We start from the raw sequence: 24,902 nt of genomic DNA, 5'->3' as shown, positions 1-24,902 counted from the left end.
GTTTATTCCCTTTGTGTGTATTGGAACTAAACAAAAAAAAGGGAGGGGGGAAAAAAAGCAAATTGGACATAATGTCACACCAAACTCCAAAATGGGCTGGACAAAATTATTGGCACCCTTTCAAAATTGTGGAAAAAGAACATTGTTCCAAGCATGTGATGCTCCTTTAAACTCACCTGGGCCAAGTAACAGGTGTGGGAAATGTAAAAATCACACCTGAAAGGAGAGAAGTTCACTTAGTCTTTGCATTGTGTGTCTGTGTGTGCCACACTAAGCATGGACAACAGAAGGAGAAGAGAACTGTCTGAGGACTTCAGAACCAAAATTGTGGAAAAATATCAACAATCTCAAGGTTACAAGTCCATCTCCAGAGATCTAGATTTGCCTTTGTCCACAGTGCGCAACATTATCAAGAAGTTTGCAACCCATGGAACTTTATCTAATCTCCCTGGGCGTGGACGGAAGAGAAAAATTTATGAAAGGTGTCAACGGAGGATAGTCCGAATGGTGGATAAGCAGCCCCAAACAAGTTCCAAAGATATTCAAGCTGTCCTGCAGCCTCAGGGAACATCAGTGTCAGCGCAAAATATCAGTCGACATTTAAATGAAATGAAACGCTATGGCAGGAGACCCAGGAAGACCCCACTACTGACACAAAGACATAAAAAAGTAAGACTACATTTTGCAAAAATGAACTTGAGTAAGCCAAAATCCTTCTGGGAAAACGTCTTGTGGACAGATGAGACCAAGATAGAGCTTTTTAGTAAAGCACATCAGTCTACTTTTTTACCGAAAATGGAATGAGGTCTACAAAGAAAAGAACAGGGGTTGTTTTGCTGCCTCTGGCACTGGGTGCCTTGAATGTGTACAAGGCATCGTGAAATCTGAGGATTACCAACGGATTTTGGGTCGCACTGTACAGCCCAGTGTCATAAAGCTAGGTTTGCACCCGAGATCTTGGGTCTTCCAGCAGGATAATGACCCCAAACACTTGTCAAAAAGCACCCAGAAATGGATGGCAACAAAGCGCTGGAGAGTTCTGAAGTGGAAGCAATGAGTCCAGATATAAATCCCATTGAACACCTGTGAAGAGATCTTAAAATTGCTGTTGGGAGAAGGCGCCCTTCCAATAAGAGAGACCTGGAGCAGTTTGCAAAGGAAGAGTGGTCCAACATTCCGGCTGAGAGGTGTAAGAAACTTATTGATGGTTATAGGAAGCAACTGATTTCCGTAATTTTTTCCAAAGGGTGTGCAACCAAATATTAAGTTAAGGGTGCCAATAATTTTGTCCAGCCCATTTTTGGAGTTTGGTGTGACATTATGTCCAATTAGCTTTTTTTTCTCCCTCTTTTTGGTTTAGTTCCAATACGTCATGATCACTGGCCATGTCATCAGACCCGGAGCGGATGTTCGCTCCGGGGCCTGATGAGAGCGGGGTGCTGCATGCGAGATCGCAGGGGGTCCCCAGGGGCGGGGAATAAGTTGTCAGCACGGTAGTACCCCTTTAAGGGATTGTCTGCAACCCCACTCTAGTAACAATATTTAGGGAAACCTGATCTCTGGTCACTAGGGCTCATAACTAGTGTGGGGCAGACATCCCAGGGTCTACTGTAAATGTTAATGTGTGTGTACGTAACACTGTATGATTCAAAAAAGATGGTGCAAAAGTAATGTCCCATAATTAAAGTAACATCAGTGGTAAATAGCCAGTAACTGAAAATCTAAGCAAAAGTCATCCATAGCAACCAATCACAGCACAGCTTTCCTTTTCCGGATCCAAATTTCAAATGTACTTACATAGTGTGACATAAGATGGTGACTTCAAAGCAAAAAAAAGCTTTTTGTGCCCCTTTTTATTTTAGTGTATAGTCACCTCCCATTCCTACCTGGACACGTTAAATGTATAGCTTATGGTACAGACTGTTTGGCAGATCTCTCTCTATCATCAGGATGGTGCCCCTCCTCATAGCCATTTAGATGTTTGCCCATGCCTCTACCGAAACACTTCATTTGGACTATTGTCTAGAACACCCAAACATGCATTTTTGCAGTGAATAAACTTTAATAAAGTCCCAAGACATAATATGTGCAAATTTGGAATTGTAAAAACCTATGCGATTAAATTTAATATTTTTGATGATCAGGGCAAAAATTATATAAACTAAGCCAGCTCTCTTCTTAGTCTACTCATCCTCCTCCACCAGCACAGAGAGGGCAGAAGTTCTTGCCAGTGGGGCAATAAACACGTGGTGGTGCCAGGACTATTATATGGGATCTGAAATTGGGACATCAATGCAGTATTCAGAATTACAGTACATTAGAAAGTTTTATAAATTCACATGTTTATGTAACAAAACATGGCATTATGCGCTGCGAAGAAAACAAACTATAAAATAATAGCAGGAAAATAACTATTGCAGTGCCTGTAACTTGTACACTCAAACTATGTTTTCATTCTACAGCCATGGCCAAGTGTTTCAAACCTGGCGAAAGACTTCATTGACCGTCTGCTTATGGTAGAGCCATCAGAAAGAATGAGTGCAACGCAGGCTCTTAAACACCCCTGGGTAGTAAGTATGGCGGCGTCTTCATCTATGAAAAATCTGCACAGATCCATCTCTCAAAACCTACTCAAGCGAGCATCATCGCGCTGTCAGAGTACAAAATCCGCACAGTCTGTACGTTCTAGTCGCTCGACAAAGTCTACAAAGTCGCGGCGCGTGAGAGAACGAGAATTGCGTGAACTAAATTTGCGCTACCAGCAGCACTACTATGGATGAGCACATTGTAGAAGTTACAGTGATGGAATTTCCAGTGCCTTTAACTGTGGACGTAATCTCCCTGACAGTAAAGCAGTGTATTTCTTGTGGTTGTATCAGAACTATGCAACAAAATATTGAAGTGGCAAGCAACAGTGTGGCTACTGTATTTCTTAGTATTTCCTTTGTAAAGCATTGTATGAATATGAAGAGGATACTTTTGGGACCCACTTAAGGACATTTATATTGAATTGTTTCTAGTATTCTTCCAGGAGCTGTACTAGCTTTCAAAATCACATTTTCAATTGGATTTCCAACTAGATGTAGTCCTTCTCAGCAAGCGGTATAGACTGTGTTTATGCCATGGTTGTGATGTACATTTAGCATGTTCACCAGGAGAGCTACTGACTTTGGTGCTAACTGTATCGGGGTCAAGTAGCAAGACGGATTATTACACTGCAAATAAAAGGTGTACAATAGTGTTGTAGACATTTATTCCATACCTACAGGGTCCCACAACTTTTTAACAATAGGACCCCATGCAAAATAGAATGTTAACCCAGCCTCACAGTCACAGTATTTTGGGCCGTCAAATTCCATTGAGCTTAAAGTTAAAACTGCTGGTAATGCATACACAGTGAAATTTAAAGACAGTAATTTTATGGCCGTACTATAATGTACATGGCCCAATTATTTCCCACAATGTTTCTATAACATGGCATATATTTTTGGATATAAACATCACCAAAACGTTTGAGTTGCTAATAGCCATTGTTGAGCTATAGCTATTCAAAATAAGGATCAAAACACAGCTTTACAGTGTTACAGCTTTAGTGTCATTTGTAAACCAGGTCTCACTTCTGCAAGTTATAATGTGGTGAAGTGCAAAGCAACACTCTTCACTCCCCAGCTGGCTATTACTTACAATTACAGAAGGTCTCAGGCCTGTTTAGACTAAACTTTTTTGACATGTCTGGATGACATGTCAAAAGTTTTTACAGATGTCACTCACTCTTAAGTGTAACTGTCATCATAAAAAAAAAAAAAAAAAAAAAAAAATATATATATATATATATATATATATATATATATATATATATATATATATATATATATATATATATATAATATATTATTGACATGTCCTATGGACATGCCAAGAATTTTTATCGGTCAAGGTCTGAGTGTGTGCTCTTCTCCCCCCGCTCTGTGTATATGTAAGCAGGACAGTCCTATAGACCTACATTTTGTGTTCGTCCTGATCATGTGTGACGCAGAGCTGGGGGAGAACACTTTTAAGCCCGTACTTCTCCTGGCTCATTTTACTGACCAAATGCAAGACTGGCATTTAAATAAATGTTCATATCATTTCCGTGGCCTGTTATGTAACCATTTTGTAAAAACAAGACCAAAGAGAAATGTATAAACTGCAGGGGAAAACAGCTGCCGACTGCATAATGTTAGCGTTGTCTTAAGGAGTTATCCATTTAAAATGCAAAACTTGAAATTTTCTGTATTCCTTTTTTAATGCGTTTCAGTTCTCTCTGGAATTTTCACCAAGAACATTTTTATATGTAAAATGCTAAACCGTTTTTGTATTCAGGAGATACTCTAGATTTGCTGGAACTGGATAGTTAAAATCTTATTACAGTATCTGTAAGAATATTTTGCAATTATATAATTTTGAATGAGTAGGACTTTAATGGAGTTTTCTATGATTTGGATTTTCATATCATATTTAAGCATTCCTGTTACATTATACTATTTATCCTATCCGCAGGTTGGCTGTAATAGAGCACAATGAGCTATACAGATTTATATTTTACCCTATATAACCGTTGGCAAAAGGTCTGCCACAGGTTAGGAGATAAGTGCCTGATCATGGGGGGTAGGTGCCCAGCATAATATGAAAAACTTTACATGCATCAGCCCCTTTAAGAAGTTACAGCATTGAGTTTAAGTTATGGACAGCCTGGTTGTGTAATTTAGCGGCTAGCCTTAATTTCTAGCAAAGTTGTATTAAAGTGCACCCACCATTAAAAAGATTTTTTTTATAGACCTGCCTGGTTTTATCAGTTAAAATTTTTTAGATTGGCGAAAAGGTGATTTGCGTGCTCTCAATGTTGTTACTGAGTTCCTGAGAGCCCTCTCCACTCTGCTTTTCTCTCTCCATGTCAAGGCACAGGACCAGAGCTGGGTTGTTTGCCAGTAGCATACACACAGTTGCTTTATTTCCCTTAGTTGTCTGGCCAATCACAGGAGAGCACAGCATATGGTCCTTACTGATATGCCATGACAGTGCTGGATTGAACAGGCTGGCACTATGCTGGAGAATGATTTACAGTACACTACTATAGAGGACATGTGAAGGTAGAAGGGGTTATTAATGTATAGGGTTGGCAAGGTGCTATGTGAGAAGGAAATAAACAGTAGCAGAACAACAAGGAATAGGTTACACTAAGCACTAAGCTGCTGCTGCTGAGATCAGAAGAAAACCTTTATTTACTATTTTGGCAGAGCTTTGATCCCTCCCTCTTGATGAGGCTGATGGGCTTAGCTTGCAGGTATATTTTTGTTCTCTTTTTATAGCTGGTAGTCGAGTATGTATAATTTTATAGGAATAATTAGTGCAGTTTCTGACTGCCTGCTATATTTGTATGCATGTGAACACAGTGAAGCTTGTCAATAGGTCAGAACATCTATTGCATTCAAGATCTAAAACCTATGCTGAGTGTTTCCCACAAAATGATTTCTGCCCAGCTCTTCCTGCTGATAGGTCAGTGTCTTTTAAGGTTACAGTTTCTCTTCAATGACTTTAGAAAGCTTACTAACTGGATACCTTTTTAAATGTGTTTATTTTTATTTTAAACCCTTGAAAAGCCCTTTCATAATGTGTTTTCCATCTTCATTAATCAAAATCCCATGAAAAAGCACTGCAATAAACATCAAAGCTCTGATATTTTAAGGTTATTCTATCACATATCATCAGATAGTCTGTAAATTGAGAAGTATGTATTTTTACGGTTATAGGAGATCACAGTAAAACAGACGGATGTACTATTACCTGGCAATAACTAAACAGTGGACTTACATTCTTTATCGTCAGCGTTTTCTAAAATGTGAAACTATTTATAAATGATACCACTTCTTTGTTATCTTTTTATAATACTTTCTTTTCTATGTGTAATAAATTTGATTAATTTAGTTATGCTCCAAAAGGATCTCTGTATTATAGCAAATTTTGCATGTATTAAAGCAAACTCTTTTCATATGTGTACTGTTTATTACATAACATTAAATGAATGCCAAAATGTGTTCTTGATTGTTCCTTTTTAAACTTTGTTACGAAATTTAACCTGTATTTGACCCAATACTAAGTAGACAAAACTAAAATTGGAAACTTTCTGTTTTATACACAGTAAAAGTCATTTACACAGAACTAAAAGGTACTGCGTGCATCCTTTTAAATGTACAGATATGCCTCATTGCCTCCCAAGCAACACTACTACAAATGCATTTTATAGGCATGTGTAATAGGCCTCTTAACCTCTTGGGGACGCAGGGTGTATGCATATGCCCTGCATACCTGTACGCCCTGGTCCCGTTTACCGGGTTTAAACCATTCTCACCAGCAGAGAACGGGTTAAACCTGGTGGGTCCCGGTTGCTATGGGCAGCCAGGACCCACGGCTAATCCCATTTTTTAAAATAAAATAATGAAATAAAGAATAATCATATGTGGTACCGCTGCGTGCGTAAATGTCCGAACTATTAAAATATTAGGTTAGCTAAACCACACGGTCGATGGCCTACACGTAGAAAAAAAAAATACCAAAGTACAAAATTTTGCATTTTTGGTCACTTCATATACCACAAAAATGTTAATAAAAAGCGATCAAAAGTCCCATCAAAACAACTACAGATAACGGCGCAAAAAATGAGCCCTCATACCACCCAGTACACGGGAAAATAAAAAAGTTATAGGGGTCATAAGATGACAATTTTAAACATGCTAATTTTGGTGCATGTAGTTTATCATTTTTTTTTTAAGTATTAAAATAAAACCTACATAAATTGGTTATCCTTGTAACCGTATAGACCTACAGAATAAAGAGAAGGTGTCAATTTTACCAAATATTGCACTGCGTAGAAACTGGAGCCCCCAAAATTTACTAAATGTGTTTATTTATTTTTTTTTCCACCCCACAAATATTTTGTTTTGGTTTCACCGCAGGTTATATTCTAAAATAAGTGATTGCAAAGTACAATTGGTGACGCAAAAAACAAGCCCCTATATGGGTCTCTAGGTGCAAAATTGAAAGCGTTATGATTTTTAACAAGGAAGGAGGAAAAGGCGAAAATGCAAAAATGAAAATTTAATGGATAAAGAACGAACTAGAGCACAGTTATTAAAGGGAACTAATCATCAGATTGTACCCTATATAACACTTGGCAAAGCGTTATATATGGTAAACTCTCTTTTTATCCTCACCATCCCCAGGGGACGCTCCTGCCTGAGGGGATGGTGAGGATATGAACTTATAAACTGGTCCCCACCGCACCCGTAAGTAGTCCCCTGGGCGGGGAGCTCCTCCCAACTAGTCCCATGTCTTGGGCCGGCAGCAACGTCCCCTCCGCTTGATTGACGGTCCGCATCCTCTCTCTGCTCACTGAACAGACTGAGCAGAGCGGAAAACGCGGCCCATCAATTAAGCGCAGAAGGCGTTGCTGCCAGCCGAAAACTGGACTAGGCGAGAGGAGCTCCCCGCCCAGGGGATGGTGAGGATAAAGACTTCACCCTACATCAAGCTTTGCCAAGCATTATATAGGGTAATATCTGATGATTGGTTCCCTTTTTAAACAAAATGTATCCTTATTTTGCTTAAAGGGTATTCCCATCTGGACATTTATGGCATATTCATAGAATATGTCAAAAGGGCCTGATAGATGCAGGTCTCACCTCTGAGATCCAGGCTCGTTTCGACAATCGGGAATCCTCAGCCAATATGGCCTGCTAAAGATAGATGGGAAGTAGAGATGAGCGAAGTTACAGTGATTTGATTTGTCACAAACTTCTCAGCTCGGCAGTTGATCACTTTAGCCTGCATAAATTAGTTCAGCTTTCAGGTGCTCCGGTGAGTCACTCTTAGGACTGTATCCACCTTTTTCAGCCCGGAGCACATGAAAGCTGAACTCATATATGCAGGCTAAAGTCAGCAACTGCCGAGCCGAGAAGTTTGTGACAAATCGAATCACTGTAAATTCGCTCATCTCTAATGAGAAGTAAAAAAAAAAAAAAAAAGTTAGTGGGAGTTGTGTAAACAGTGTAGCACCACAAGATTTGCTATTTTCACAACTTAGGAGGATTGCAAAGCCCTAATACCTATCTTGACAGATACAAACGCCCACAAGCCCCTATACACAAAAAAATTTATATACATACAAATTTTTAATGCCTGTATTCTGGAACAAAATAAGACTACCATACAGTCATTATTTATAACTTTCCTATTGTTACTGAACAAAGTGGACTATACATATACCTAAATTAATAATACCACCATACAAGACACAAATAATACCGCCACACTATGCTACCATTACTGCTTTGTGACTTGGAAAAAAAGTGAAACAACAAATGTTTTAAAATCGACTGGTGCCAGAAAGTTAAACAGATTTGTAAATTACTTAGATTTCAAAATCTTTATCCTTCCAGTACTTATCTGCTGTATACTACAAAGAAAATTGTGCAGTCCTATTCTGTGTGTCCAGATTAAAAGCATATCCCCATAGAAAACCTCTCCTGCTCTGGACAGTTCCTGACAGGTGTCAGCAGAGAACAGTGTAGTCAGAAAGGAAAGAACTTCACAAATTTCTCTGTAATATACTGCAGCTGATAAGTTGATGAGTTCTCCTTTTATTTTGCTGTATGGTCACTGATTAAAAAACACTAATACCACCATGTAGTGATAGAGATGAGCGAACTTACAGTAAATTCGATTCGTCACGAACTTCTCGGCTCGGCAGTTGATGACTTTTCCTGCATTAATTAGTTCAGCTTTCAGGTTCTCCAGTGGGCTGGAAAAGGTGGATACAGTCCTAGGAGACTCTTTCCTAGGAATCTATCCACCTTTTCCAGCCCACCGGAGCACCTGAAAGCTGAACTAATTTACGCAGGAAAAGTTATCAACTGCCGAGCCGAGAAGTTTGTGACGAATCGAATTTACTGTAAGTTCTGCTCATCTCTAGTGATAAATACTACATCTACACCAATGTCTTCTGAACATATGTGATTACAGGAAAATGAAATCCAATTCACTTTTTCTGTCTGGCTTAGATCTCCATAAAGACTAAATCCAGCTATGACAGTGTCTGCAGAATTTGTTGCTCAGACATTTAGCTCTTCCCTTTTTCCAACCACCATTTAATTTTTTTTTCCTTACCTTAACGAAACAAAAATTCCAAATCCTGCTGCTACTTCTACTTTGCCTGTTGCTGCCCCATTTGCCTGTATTACTGTAGCTACTGTGTATAGCTCAGCACCCCAAACACAGCACCTCAGAAAGAATGGTGTCAAAGAGCACCCCGCCCCCCCCAATAATAATGTAAAACAGATTGTGTCTCAGATTGTAAAGATGTTCCCCTTTGGAAGAACTTTACTGGCACTTGGCTATACCCTCTTTGAGACCTGGAGAGTGTCTACCTATCTGTCATCTTGCAGCTCAGCAGCAGTGATTATTCTTAAAGGGGTATTCCAGGAAAAAAAACTTATATCTGCCTCTGGGAAGTTAAACAGATTTGTAAATTACTTCTATGAAAAAATATGAATCCTTCCAGTACTTATCAGCTGCTAAAGTTGAGTTGTTTTTTTCTGTCTGACAACAGTGATCTCTTCTGACACCTCTGCTTGTCTCAGGAACTGTCCAGAGTAGGAGCAAATTCCCATAGCAAACCTCTAATGCTTTGGACAGTTCCTGAGACAAGCAGAGGTGTCTGCAGAGAGCACTGTTTTCAGAAAAAAAAGAACTCAATTTCAGAAGCTGATAACTACTGGAAGGATTAAGATTTTTTTAATAGTAGTAATTAACAAATCTGTTTAACTTTCTGGAGCCAGATGATTTCCCTGCAATACCCCTTTAAAGGTTGCTTTATCAGTTTGCTTTAATACAAAGGTAAGCTGCAGCGCAGGGAAAACAGTGAGTTGAAGTGCCAAAAACTCTATACGTTTCTGTCACAATCACACCCTATCGGTCCAGCCAAGACGCTAGAGAGAGTTTGATGGTGCAAGGGTTAAGGCCGCCAAACCTCTGGGTATCCACTACTAGTCCCAGCAAGTCACCAAATTAACCCTTAGATAAACATGTTTCCACCAGAGCTGCCTTCAGAAAGGTGAGCTCATATATTTAGAGATCAAAGACCAGAGCTGATTAAATAAACATTTAATCTGATAAAAGGTATCACAGTGCTATGCATAAAAATAAACAAATGACATACAGTTACAAAAATGAAAGAGTTTAGCAAGGCAAGTTCAGAAAACAAAAGATGAAGTTCTTACAGCATGATGATATAGCAGTCCATGAGAGTGAGTTCCAGCTGTTCAAAGGATGGTCTTGTCAGCTTGTTGCACAGCTAACTTTTAGTCTAGCATTGTTTAAATATATCATATCTGCTTTCTTGGGAGGGAGACTCCATTCCCCCCTCCCCTCTGATCCCACCAGGGGGTCTTCTCTCTTCCTGGCCCCCTTATCTGTTTGATTATATGATGGGACCAGAGTGCACCTTACATCCTGCTGCTTCAAAAAAGCCTTTGACTTCAAAGGAGATGTAAACAAACAGCCAGACCCCCAATAAAATGCAATACACAAAACACAGTCTGAATGACCTCTCACTCATGGCTTGGATAATACATCACACAGTTATAATTATAATACACATATAGGATTTTAATAATCAGGCCTTGGGCCTGACAGTTTCCCACTGCATGTTTAAGCAGCGGTGGGTTTTCTGCTGAAGTAAATCCGCAGCAGTCCACATTGAATCTGCAGCTTTCTCACTGCAAAAACTCTACTAGGGCTTAAACTCATAGTGGGAAACTCCCTGTATACCCGCCCACGTGATTGTAACCTAAGATTTCTCAAATCCTTCCCTAGTGTGTACGGGAGACATTCAACCTGTGAAACATGATCGGCAGCAAGTCCACCAAAATCTACTGTATTTTTTTCCCCCAGGTGGCTCCCTCATAATGGTCACTGATCCTTAAAGAATAAAAAATACCCTCTAAACGTCTGCCTTTCAGATCAGAATGAACTGCTCAGCCTGGTTAATTATACAAGCATTTATCCCCACAAATTTACCAAAGGGGACTGCATCTTACTCACAGCTGCAAGATATGAAAGGTATACATAAAGACATAAAGCAATGCCTTTTGGCCATCTTGACATAAATGTTTACGGTCATATCAACTAGCTTCCCTACGTTTGATAGCTTATGAGTTCTGTAACATTGACCGAAAATTAATCCTTACCCAAAATAATGTTTTTGGGACATTCATCTCTAGCAGCAGAAAGACCAACACAGAATACAGGGAGTGGCTTAGCTTGTACTATGGACGTTGTGCATGCATCATGTGTCTCCTTTTGGAGGCTCAGTGCTGTGCCTGAAAGGTAAATACAGGCTTTTGTCTTAGGCTAAGTTCACATGGCTGTTGCCATTGACTTAAATGGCGTCTGTCAGAGATCTGTTCAGCGGAGAAAAATAAAATAGGACATGCAATATTTTTTCTCAACTAGAGCGAATGGATAATTCGCATATCAACCCAGCATGTGGGTTACCAATCAGAAGAGACGGTACTGCTGCTAAGCCCAGGTTCCAGGAAATGGAGAAATCCAATCCTGATGTAAGTCAGTGTAGGAGGAAGAAAATAACCCTTAACCCCTTAAGAACGCAGCCCATTTGGGCCTTAAGGATGCAGAAAATTTTATTTTTAAGAAGGCGCTGCTGGTTCCAGTAAGAAGTTGAAGCCAAACCAGAAGTATTGTCAAACACTGGAGTGGTTTATTAGGTAAAAAAAAACAATAAAAGTTACAAGGATGATGCGTTTCGGGGGAGGCACCCCCTTCCTCAGATCATTATCGTATAGCAAGTACAGACAGGGTATAAATATGTTTGAAATTGGCGCCAATACAGAAAGGGGGCAGAGCCAATGGGTGACATCACAAAGTACATTACACAATCTGTGAATAAAGTACAATCAAAATACATATATGCAGCTGAAAACCAAAGAGAGGTCAGGTTCTATTCTATGCCTGGTTTTTCCTTCCTAATTCTTGTTGGGGAGGAAAATCAACAAAGGAGGAAGCTTTTGACTTCATATCCCATCCTCATATATTGTTGTCATATCCCATCCTCCTATCCCGACCTCCTATCCAGACCTCCTATCTCAGGGGTCCTCAAACTGCGGCCTGGGACATCCCTGTGTCCCGAAAGATGGTTTTTGGGACACAGGGATGCACTCTCGGAGACCTCGCGTTTACTTTAAAAATGCAGGGGCCGCCGGGAAGGTGGCGCACGCAGGGACGTCACTGACGCCGTGCGTGCGCCCATAGCAACGGAGCGCGGAAGAGCGGGGCAGCGATGAGGACGAGCGCTGGCCAGCTAGGTAAGTGTTACCAGCGGCACGTCAGCTTTGGTGCTCCGACCACCGCTTCTTCGGTACCGGCACTTACTGCTATGTCCGGACTGGAGGAGCGGTGGTTGGAGCTCTGAAGTGGGGCAGAACACAGGCATACAGCTCCAGCCATACACTGTATGGCTGGAGGCTGAATGTCTGTGAGGAAACATACTGCACCTAATGTGGGGGAACACTGCACCAAATGTAGGGAGCTATACTGCACCTAATTTGGGGGAGTTATACTGCACCTAATTTGGGGGATCTATACTGCACCTAATGTGGGGGAACATGCTGCACCTAATGTGGGGTGCTATACTGCATCTAATGTGGGGAGCTATACTCAACCTAATTTGGGGATCTATACTGCACCTAATGTGGGGGAGCTATACTGCACCTAATGTGGGGAGAACTATACTGCACCTTATGTGGGGGAGCTATACTGCACCTAATGTGTGGGAGCTATACTGCATCTAATGTGGGAGATCTATACTGCACCTAATGTTGGGGAGCTATACTGTACCTAATTTGGGGGATCTATACTGCACCTAATGTGGGGAGCTATACTGCACCTAATGTGGGGTAACATTATCCTGCACCTAATGTGGGGGAACATTATACTGCACCTAATGTGTGGGAGCTATACTGCATCTAATGTGGGAGATCTATACGGCACCTAATGTTGGGGAGCTATACTGTACCTAATTTGGGGGATCTATACTGCACCTAATGTGTGGGAGCTATACTGCATCTAATGTGGGAGATCTATACTGCACCTAATGTTGGGGAGCTATACTGTACCTAATTTGGGGGATCTATACTGCACCTAATGTGGGGAGCTATACTGCACCTAATGTGGGGGAACATTATCCTGCACCTAATGTGGGGGAACATTATACTGCACCTAATGTGGGGGAACATTATACTGCACCTAATGTTGGGGAACATTATACTGCACCTAATGTGGGGGAACATTATACTGCACCTAATGTGGGGAAAATTATACTGCACCTAATGTGGGGGAACTGTACTGCCCCTAATGTTGGGGAACTGTACTGCACCTAATGTGGGGGAACTGTACTGCACCTAATGTGGGGGAACTGTACTGCACCTAATGTGGGGGAACTGTACTGCACCTAATGTGGGGGAATTGTACTGCACCTAATGTGGGGGAACTGTACTGCACCTAATGTGGGGGAACTGTACTGCACCTAATGTGGGGGAACTGTACTGCACCTAATGTGGGGGAACTGTACTGCACCTAATGTTGGGGAACTGTACTGCACCTAATGTGGGGGAACTGTACTGCACCTAATGTTGGGGAACTGTACTGCACCTAATGTGGGGGAACTGTACTGCACCTAATGTGGGGGAACTGTACTGCACCTAATGTGGGGGGAATTGTACTGCACCTAATGTGGGGGAACTGTACTGCCAACCCTAATGTGGGGGAACTGTACTGCCAACCCTAATGTGTGGGAACTACAACCTAATGTGGGGGATCTATACTGCCAACCTAATGTGGGGGGAACTGGGCTGCGTACTTAAAGTGGTAGTCCACTAATAAGATATATAAGTGTGCATAGGAATTTGTTCATGTTTTGTTATCTATAGTCCGGCCCTCCAACGGTCTGAGGGACCGTGAACTGGCCCACCATTTAAAAAGTTTGAGGACCCCTGTCCTATCTTGACCTCCTATCCCGACCTCCTATCCCGTTCTATCCCAACCTCCTATCCCGACCTCCTGTCCCGTCCTCCTATCTCGACCTCCTATCTTGACCTCCTATCCCGACCTCCGATGCCTGATGAAACCGCGCAAGCGCGGTGAAACGCGTCGCATTGGATTAAATCTGTTCGCTACACACCTGGCTCTATTGTCTTCTCCATGGTCAGCACCGGTATTCCCATCTCCTCCGAAGTTCGCTTTATATCTTTCTGCTATTTCTGGGAAGGCTGCAGACCGGGATCATTATATCAAACGCACATCTTGGTTGTGTGGGAGTGCACACAACCTGGCAGGGTGAGCCTTCACTTTTCCCTCCCCTCCCACACACCTGTGATCCTGTTGGTTCTTCACAAGGGAGCGTCTGTTTTTCTCTTTGTTTTACCGACCTCCTATCTTGACCTCCTATCCTGTCCTCCTATCTCGACCTCCTATCCCGACTTCCTATCCCATCCTCCTATGTCAACCTCCTATCTCGACCTATCCCATCCTCCTATCCCATCCTCCTATCCCGACCTCCTAACTCGACCTCCTATCCCGACCTCCTATCCCGACCTCCTATCCCGGTCCTCCTATCCCATCCTCCTATCTCGACCTCCTATCTCGACCTCCTATCCCGTCCTCATATCCCAAACTGTAAGATGTGTACCAGGTATTGAAATATCTCCAGCCGTACAGAAGTTATGTGAGAACATACATTTCCCATTGATTTGCATGGGACTTAAAACAAAAACCCCAACCCTCACAAATGGGGGTAGTTAAGGGTTAAATTAACTATCCTATATTTTAAGTTGACATATAAGTAACATGTGACCAAGTATTATCGAAATATCTCCAGCCGTTTGGAAGTTATGCAGTAACATATATTTCCCATTGACTTGTATGGGACATTAAACATAAACCCCGCCCTTGGCAAATGGGGGTGAGTAAGGGTTAAATCACCTATCCTATGTTTGTTGTAGACATATAAGTAACATGTGTGCTAAGTTTCATGTTAATATCTTTAGCCGTTTGGACGTGATGCTGGAACATATATACACACATGGCGAATATTTACATAATAACTCAATGGGAATATATAGAACCTGACCTCTCTTTGGTTTTCATCTGCATATATGTATTGTACTTTATTCACAGACTAGCTGAGTACTCGGCGTTGCCCGGTTTTTCCTTCCTAATCCATGTTGGGAAGGAAAATAAGCAAAGGAGGAAGCTTTTGACTTCATATCCCGTCCTCATATATTGTTGTCATATCCCAACCAACTATCCCGTCCTCCTATCTCGACCTCCTATCCCGACCTCCTATCCCGTCCTCCTATCTCATCCTCCTATCTCGACCTCCTATCCCGACCTATCTCGACCTCCTATCCCGACCTCCTATTCTGACCTCCTATCCCGTCCTCCTATCCTGTCCTCATATCCCGTCATCCTATCCCGTCCTCCTATCCTTATCTCGACCCCCTATCTCGACCTCCTATCTCGACCTCCTATCCAGACGTCCTCTCCCGACCACCAATCTCGACCTCCTATCCTGACCTCCTATCCCATCCTTATATCCCGTCCTCCTATCTCGACCTCCTATCATGACCTCCTATCCCGACCTCCTATCTCGACCTCCTATCCCGTCCTCCTATCCCGACCTCCTATCGCTACCTCCTATTACGACCTTCTATCTCGACCCCCTATCTCGACCTCCTATCTCGACCTCCTATCCAGACGTCCTCTCCCGACCACCAATCTCGACCTCCTATCCCGACCTCCTATTCTGACCTCCTATCCCGTCCTCCTATCCTGTCCTCATATCCCGTCATCCTATCCCGTCCTCCTATCCTTATCTCGACCCCCTATCTCGACCTCCTATCTCGACCTCCTATCCAGATGTCCTCTCCCGACCACCAATCTCGACCTCCTATCCTGACCTCCTATCCCATCCTTATATCCCGTCCTCCTATCTCGACCTCCTATCTCGACCTCCTATCCCGACCTCCTATCCCGACCTCCTATCCCGTCCTCCTATCCCGACCTCCTATCGCTACCTCCTATCCCGACCTCCTATCCCGACCTCCTATCCCGACCCGTAATATGTGTACCAGGTATTGAAATATCTCCAGCCGTACAGAAGTTATGTGGGAACATACATTTCCCATTGTTTTGCATGGGACTTTAAACAAAAGCCCTGACCCTCACAAATGTGGGTAATTAAGGGTTAAATTAACTATCCTATATTTTAAGTGGATATATAAGTAACATGTGACCAAGTATTATGGAAATATCTCCAGCCGTTTGGAAGTTATGCAGTAACATATATTTCCCATTGACTTGTATGGGACATTAAACATAAACCCTGCCCCTGGCAAATGGGGGTGAGTAAGGGTTAAATCACCTATCCTATGTTTGTTGTTGACATATAAGTAACATGTGTGCCAAGTTTCATGTTAATATCTTTAGCCGTTTGGACGTGATGCTAGAACATACACACATATATACACACATACATACACACACATTCGCCCAGATTTATCAAACTGTGTGAGAGTAAAAATAGAGTGATTTTCCCACAGCAACCAATCACAGTTCAGCTTTCACTTTAGCAGAGCTCATTAGCTGACCTGTGATTGGTTGCTGGGGAAAATCACTCTATTTTTACTCTCACACAGTTTGATAAATCTGGGCCATTGAGTTTTATATATATATAGATTGTGTAATGTACTTTGTGATGTCACCCATTGGCTCTGCCCCCTTTCTGTATTGGCGCCAATTTCAAACATATTTATACCCTGTCTGTACTTGCTATACCATAATGATCTGAGGAAGGGGGTGCCTCCCCCAAAACGCATCATCCTTTACTTTTATTGTTTTTTACCTAATAAACCACTCCAGTGTTTGACAATACTTCAGGTTTGGCTTTAACTTCTTACTGGAATCACTGTCACTGAACAAACACAATTGGCTAACAGGCAATTGCGTAAACTGGATCCTATCATAGACTAACTACACCAACAAAAGAAGATACCAGTATACTGATTTGAATACAAAAATAGTGAATAGTCTTTATTCAAGTGCATTATAAAATCATACATAAAATACAAGGTACTATACAGATGAAGGCTACAGAAAGAGGTAGTGATACTAAATCCACAATGGTAAACAGTACGGACGGCAGGAATACAGTCCACAGATGTCAAATTGCAACATGCCCATAGATAGTAAAATAAAATAATGAAACATACATATAATGAGTGTATAGAGCTGGTATATATCCTCAAACGGGCTATGAGTAAAGTGCACGTAACAAATTATATAGCACCTAGCCCTGTTCAGAGGTCAATCAGCAGCATTATATAATAAAAAAGGAGAGCATGAAAGACAGCAAAAAGTAACAAATACCTGCCATACACCAGTAAGGGAGATCACTACCTGTACCCCAACGCGCGTTTCGTGTATGGGCTTCGTCAGGGGGCGTGTCTAGTGCTAAAGGGCGTTCCTATTTGTAGTGGTCCTCCAGACACAATTGGTTAAGGTAAGGTTGAGGGGCAGCTATTACAGCCAATGGTGATGAGTGTGTTACAAAATCACCTACTTGTAGATGCGCATCAATTCCGACAGCCTTAGTGATAGGACAAGTACCGCATGTGGCGCTGGTACCCGCTGTCTCGGCGGGTGACGTCACTTCCTCCAGCGCCACATCCGGTCCGGCTCCCGATCACCTGACCTGCACGTCATCGAGCTGAGATCACATGACCGATGCACCACAGCGTCCCATGGCGCACCATAACCATGAGATCATACTACAGCTCAATGACAGATGAGTCAGCCGATCACGTGATGTGCACAACTCACGTGATCGTTGTCGGCGCCAGCCATATTAACAGGGGAGAATTCAATATAATGACAATAGCTAATATGGTCACATGATAATAGTTACATGACTAATGTGGCCACAAGATGTTCGTTAGAGAATAATGATAGCACGTAAAAAGAGAATAAATAGATAATAATAAGGAAAAGGAAAAAAGAAACCATCACCAGTAAGTGAAAAAAATCGGTGAAAGGTGCTCAAAGTGCAAAAAAAACAAACGTGATAATAGTGAAAATCGATAGAGGTATATACTTACCAAATAGGATAATAATAGTAGATATAGTGTTAGTCCCGTAAAAAAATAAATAAATAAAAACATAGCTCATAAAAACATATGTAAACCCTCAGATGGAAATCATCAAAGTGATTAAAATAAAGATCAATATACATAATTCCATATAGACAATATTTAAAAATAAAATATATTTGTGTATATATATATATATATATATATATATATATATATATATATATATATATATCCCCAGTGTGGGTAATATAAAAACAGTTGATAATGTGCAGAAATGTACTCTACAGAAAAACATATTGTGGTGCGTCAAAAAAACATCATGTACCAAAAAAAAAAAAAAAAAAAAATTAAATTAATATTAATAATAATAATAATAATAAATATAAATAGAATGAAGATAAATATAAAACTAAAGACCATAATATAAGTGCATCAAAATCGATAAAGTGAAACGACTACCAAATCAGGATAATCCATAAAAGAAATTAAATTATTATATAAATGTGTACAATAATATAAATGTGTACAATAATATGATAGTATAATCACTATATAATTAATATAAATCAGGTGACCAATTTTAAGTTAATAATAATCATGATCTATTAATACATTATAAGTCTCCCAGGTGTATGGCAGGAATTAAAAATTAAAAATTTAAAATAATTTATTCATTCAAGTCTCAGTCACTGGTGTACAGCAAAGGGTAACGGTATGGTCATCCACACAGAAGCATTCAGCCCCTCAGACCACAAGACAGAACATCCTAAAGATAAAGAAAATAGAAAAAAAGGAAAGGAAAGAGAAAAAAAGAGAAATGAATAAGATTAAAATAATATTAAAATCAAAAGACAATAAAAAACTCCAATCAAGGAGTAGACTAGACACAAAACGAAACGGAGTCAACTCATAATTATACCTAGCTACAAAAATGGCGCAAAGCTGGCATGATCGTTAAGGCCATCGGGGCGCAAAGTTTTCAACTTGTATATCCATCTAGTCTCCATGCATGCAAGCTGTATTTTCCAATTACCACCTCTAGTACCAATAAAAATACGATCAATCCCTCTTACCGAAAATCCGTGTGGATTCCGTTCTTACTGGAATCAGCAGCGCTTTCTTAACCCCTTAACAACGAAGGACGTAAATGTACGTCCTGGTGATGTGGTACTTAACGCACCAGGATGTACATTTACATCCTAAGCATAACCGTGGGCATCGGAGCGATGCCCGGATCATGTGCGGCAGGTCCCGGCTGTTGATCGCAGCCAGGGACCCGCCGGTAATGGTGGACCTCTGCGATCCCGCGGATGTCCGCCATTACCCCCTCAGATGCCGTGATCAATACCGATCACGGCATCTGCAGCATCACGGTCACTTAATTGGATGATCGGATCGCCCACAGCGCTGCCGCGGTGATCCAATCATCCTTCACGGCAGCCGGAGGTCCCCTCACCTGCCTCCGCTGTCTTCTGGGAGTCTTCTGCTCTGATCTGCCTTCCCGCAGACCAGAGCAGAAGATGACCGATAACCCTGATCAGTGTTGTGTCCTATACATAGCACTGAACAGGATTAGAAATTTAATGATTGCTTTAATTAGTCCCCTATGGCGACTATTAAAGTGTAAAAATAAAAGTAAAAAAATTAAGTAAAAAAAATGTGAAAAACCCCCTCCCCCAATAAAAACTTAAATTGCCCCATTTTCCCTATTTCACCCTCAAAAAGTGTTAAATTTTTTTTTTATATACATATTTGGTATCGCCGCATGCGTAAATATCTGAGCTATTAAAATAAAATGTTAATTATACCGTACGGTGAACGGCGTGAACGTAAAAAAAAAAAAAAGTCCAAAATAGCTGCTTTTTTATAACATTTTATTCCAAAAAAATTAATAAAAAAATTAGTAAAAGTTTTATATAAGCAAATATGGTATCAATAAAAAGTACAGATCACGGCACAAAAAATTTGCCCTCATACCACCGCTTATACGGAAAAATGAAAAAGTTATAGGTCTTCAAAACAGGGGGATCTTAAACGTACTAATTTGGTTAAAAAGTTTGCAATTTTTTTTAAGCGCAACAATAATAGAAAAGTATATTATCATGGGTATCATTTTAATCAAATTGACCCAAAGAATAAAGAACACATGTCATTTTTACCATAAATTGTACGGCGTGAAAACGAAACCTACCAAAATTAGCAAAATTGCGGTTTTCTTTTTAATTTCCCCACACAAATAGTATTTTTTTGGTTGCGCCATACATTTTATGGTAAAGTGAGTGATGGCATTACAACAGACAACTGGTCGCGCAAAAAACAAGCCCTCATACTAGTCTGTGGATGAAAATATAAAAGAGTTATGATTTTTTGAAGGGGAGGAGGAAAAAATGAAAACGTAAAAATTAAATTTTCTGCGTCCTTAAGGCCCAAATGGGCTGCGTTATTAAGGGGTTAAGGGTTATTTTCTTCCTCCTACACTGACCTGCATCAGGATTGGATTTCTCCGTTTCCTGGAACCCGGGCTTAGTAGCAGTTCTGTCTCTTCTGATTGGTGACCCACATGTTGGGTTGATATGCGAATTATCCATTTGCTCTAGGTGAGCGGCCACTACCTAAGGGCAACTTGCGCCCCGTAATGGCTTCCTTCACACTTTTGCCAACTGTTTTAAGTGGTAACGCATGAGGCGCCTCCTTTGGTCTCTTTTTTCCCTCTATTTCCAGGTACATCTTTGTGTAGCTTGTCATCCATAGTTCACTGTTTAGACCAGGGCTGCTTGCTGTTTTCCTTTCTGCTCAGATAGTACCTTACAAATTCAATACATCATTTACCCCCATATGCAACATCTACAGTACTGCCAGCACTACGTCATGGCTTAGAAAAGCAAAATAGGTGCTGTCCTGTGATTGGCCAGAGAAGTAAGGTAAACAAGTCCAGGTGCGAGTATTGATGGCAAACAGCACATCACTTTTCCCACCCCCTGAAATAGAATAAGTATAAAATTGCTCTCTCCTGAAAAGCATTGATGGCATTCATAGATCTCCCTGAGCAAATGTCTCTGTATTCATATCAGTCCTACACTAGCAAAGAGAACTGGATTCGAAAACACATCAAGATTCTAAAAGCGAAAATAAATATCTTATACATGAGGTTATCCGGTACAATTCATCGTTTTTTAAGACTGGTGTAACTCACAATTTTATGGCAAGACAAGACGCTTCGTATTATGCTATTTAACTTCTTTACTGAAACTCAGCAGCCAATAAGTATTGTAAGTATTAACAGAAAAAAGACTTTTTTATAATACAACAAAGTGTATGTGAACATGCAACCTAGGGTGCAACCTAGTATGAGGACCCGTGCCATCAGCCAATCATACTGCATCACAGATAATAAAGGTGACCAACACACAGGTATCTTCCTTCTTCTTTGCTGCTCAGCAGAGTGACTAGATAAATATAATTTTCTCTCACAAAATTTACTCATTTTATGGTCATTTATTTATTCTCATTAATTAACTATTAATAAATTGTCCTTTCCTCTATTATTCACACCTTTATCCCCTACATTTACACCTTCTGTATAAAATTTTGTATATATACTTCCACTACGATTCTTTATCCTTCATTCAGCATATTCTGCTCGTTATTCCCGGTTTTACCCGATTATTCCGGTATCCGTTACCTCTCCGTATCCCTCTTATCCCCTCACCTTGTTCCTGTCTCTCTCTTCAGCGCCATAATCGCCATTGTCGCAACTCGCGCGCTCCTATACTTCTCCGGCGCTTGCGCAAGTCTCGCGAGACTTGCTGACAGAGAGGTCGTCCTCTGTCTAGCGTCCTCGGGATTTCGTCATTCTCCTCAGAGTGACGGAACCTGAAGGACGCATAATTCTCCTCACAAATCTCCTCACAAATCTTCTCTTCACAAAAGTTCATTCATGTATCCTTTTCTTTTAAAAAATAATAATTTACTTCATTTCTTAACTTATACTGCCACCCGGTGGCTGTTTTCAGTATATATTTCTTCATATATTTCTTCATTTATTTCATTTCAGTGAATTCTTTCATATATCTTTAATTAATTATTTTGTAATTAATTTAATTATGTGTGTATAAGTATTATTCCTTAATTTTATTCCTTCAGATACCCCTTTTGTGTCCCTATCCACTTATCATTTCAGAATGTCTGAGGAAAATAAAAATGTATCCACTGAAAATGTCCTTCCAGAAAATTTGCAATCTCTGGTGGACGCTTCTATTGCCAAGTCCATTAATACAGCGGTACAATCCGCAGTCTCTGCCCTACAGGGCTCTATTGATAAATCAGTATCTCTGGCCATAACCCGCTCTAATTCAACCAATGTGGGTTCTTTACCTCCCCTAACTCCTTCGGACCAATTCTGGTCCCCAGAAGAGTCAGTGTCCCAATTGGCTAAGGGACTTAAGGGGCCAGGTAAGGCAAAGTCCAAGAGACGCCATTCTAATGACGGCCCTTACTCCTCTAAACAAAATAAAAATACCTCAGGAGTACGCCAAGATTCATTACATTCTCAAACTATAGAATCTACCCATTATTCTAACTCTAGTGGTTCTAAACCACAAGATTTACCCTCAACCCGTGAGGAAGCTCAATCCAATAGGGTTAAGAAATCAGGCTTCAGGGCCAAACCAAACTCCTTCAGGGTATCCTCCTCCGATGAGTCGGCTGACTCGGACATTGAGGACATTGAGGAGATACTATATGTTTCGGAGGACAGTGATCCCAATCATGACGACCCTGGCAGTCAGGAAGAAACTAAGTTAACTGAGTCGGGTGACGCATATTTTGACCCAGCATTGATATGTCATCCACGTTCTGGGGAATGGCTTCCAAAAGAAAAGGTAGCCGAATTTATTTCATTGTGGGCCAATAAACCACTTGACAAACCATCACGTAATAAATTAAAGGCAGAATGTCCCAGACCAACTCTGCCAAATAATGCCTCTCATACCCCAGAACTAGATCCACTCATTGCTAAATTTCTGTTTAAAACAGGTAACAATCCAAAAAAGGGAGTGGATAGAAGTTTCAAGTCCTGTCAGGACAAGTTAATGGACCTATTGGGTCCTCTGACAAAAATTCTGAATTTGGCAGAAGAGGCATCTACTTCTGATACGACAGTGGATCCCGAAACCCTTAAAGGGTGGGCCCAAAGGGCCATATGTATTTTTGGGAATGCTAACGCTTCCCTCTCCAACGAGCGTAAGCGCTCCATCCTATTAAAAATAGATCCCCAACTAACCAATTTGGCCACGGTAGAACCACCAAATCCTACCAAAGGCATGCTCTTTGGTGATGATTTTATTAAAGAGCTAAATAAATATGTCGGCCTATTCTCATCCCTGAATAAGGCTCAAGTATCATTGAAAAAAGTTTTTTCCCAACGGGTTTTTGGGAAGGCCGGAAGAGGTCGGGCCGCTTTTCCGGCTGTTCATCCCAAAATCAATATCACAGAGGCTCCTACTCCCATACATCACAATCCTCAGGCCATTCCTCCGCCCCCCCTCCCCCCTTCTTCCCATACAGGGGCAGACCATGGAGGGCCAGAGGTCACAGAGGAATCCCTCGTTCAAGACCTCCCACAGGTAAGCCTACCTCAGTCTTCTTCCCAAAATATTCCGCTGGGGGGAAGACTCCTGTATTTTTCCCACAATTGGACTACGATTACGTCCGACTCCTGGATCCTAAACACGGTCCAGGGCTATCAAATAGAATTTGTCTCTCCACCAATACAAACCCACTTACCACATCCGATTCACTTCTCTCAAACAGACAAAACTCTTATAGATCAAGAAATCAGAGAATTATTTGCCAAACAGGCAATTATTCCGGTTCCATTCCAATCACCAGGTTTTATCAGCAATCTTTTTCTGGTGAAAAAGAAAGATGGAGGTCACAGACCAGTGATCAACTTGAAACTCTTGAACAATCTAGTTATCTATCGCCACTTCAAAATGGAGGGCATACATCTACTAAGAGACATCATATTGCAACAGGATTGGCTTGTGAAAATAGACTTAAAAGAGGCATATCTCACTGTTCCAATTCATCCTTCCTCTCAGATTTTCCTACAATTTCTTTGGGAAAACCAAAAATGGCAGTTTACTTGCCTTCCTTTCGGCCTATCATCAGCCCCTTGGTGCTTTACAAAACTACTGAAACCAGTAGTAGCTTCTCTCAGAAGTCGAGGAGTTCGTCTTATCATCTATCTAGACGACATTCTCCTTATGGCCCAATCAAAAGAGTTACTTTTGCTCCACTTGAACTAAACCCTATCTCTTCTTATTCATCTAGGTTTTCTGATAAACTACAAGAAATCAATCCTAATCCCTTCTCAGAACCTAGAGTTTTTAGGCTTCATGATCAACACTCAGTTGACCACTCTAAGTCTTCCTTCAAGGAGATTAAAAACCATTCGGAAGGAGATAAAACAAATTCTCCGCAAAGATATAATTTCTTTGAGAACGATTGCTCGGATTGTAGGCCTCTTATCAGCCTCAATTCAGGCCATTTTCCCGGCTCCCCTTCACTACAGGGCTCTTCAACGTTTAAAGATTCGTCATTTAAGGGAAGGTCTCGGTTACTCCGACGAAATTCCCCTATCTC

General features: G+C 41.0%; 2 protein-coding genes across 4 annotated transcripts in view; one reads left to right on the top strand and one right to left on the bottom strand.

The window, feature by feature from the left end:
* PSKH1 (protein serine kinase H1) overlaps positions 1-3,780 on the top strand; it is a 34,336-nt gene extending 30,556 nt beyond the window's left edge. For both annotated transcript variants that reach the window (XM_056526426.1, XM_056526425.1), the window contains exon 3: positions 2,463-3,780. In XM_056526426.1, coding sequence (XP_056382401.1) covers positions 2,463-2,780 — 318 coding nt within the window. In that variant the 3' untranslated portion in view covers positions 2,781-3,780. The remainder of the gene's footprint in view (positions 1-2,462) is intronic.
* PLA2G15 (phospholipase A2 group XV) overlaps positions 1-24,902 on the bottom strand; it is a 118,590-nt gene that overhangs the window by 81,048 nt on the left and 12,640 nt on the right. The gene's annotated exons all lie outside the window — the stretch shown is intronic.

The sequence above is a fragment of the Hyla sarda genome, chromosome 6, assembly GCF_029499605.1.
Source record: "Hyla sarda isolate aHylSar1 chromosome 6, aHylSar1.hap1, whole genome shotgun sequence".
NCBI classification, from domain to species: domain Eukaryota; kingdom Metazoa; phylum Chordata; class Amphibia; order Anura; family Hylidae; genus Hyla; species Hyla sarda.
This window is presented reverse-complemented; position numbering and strand designations above follow the sequence as displayed.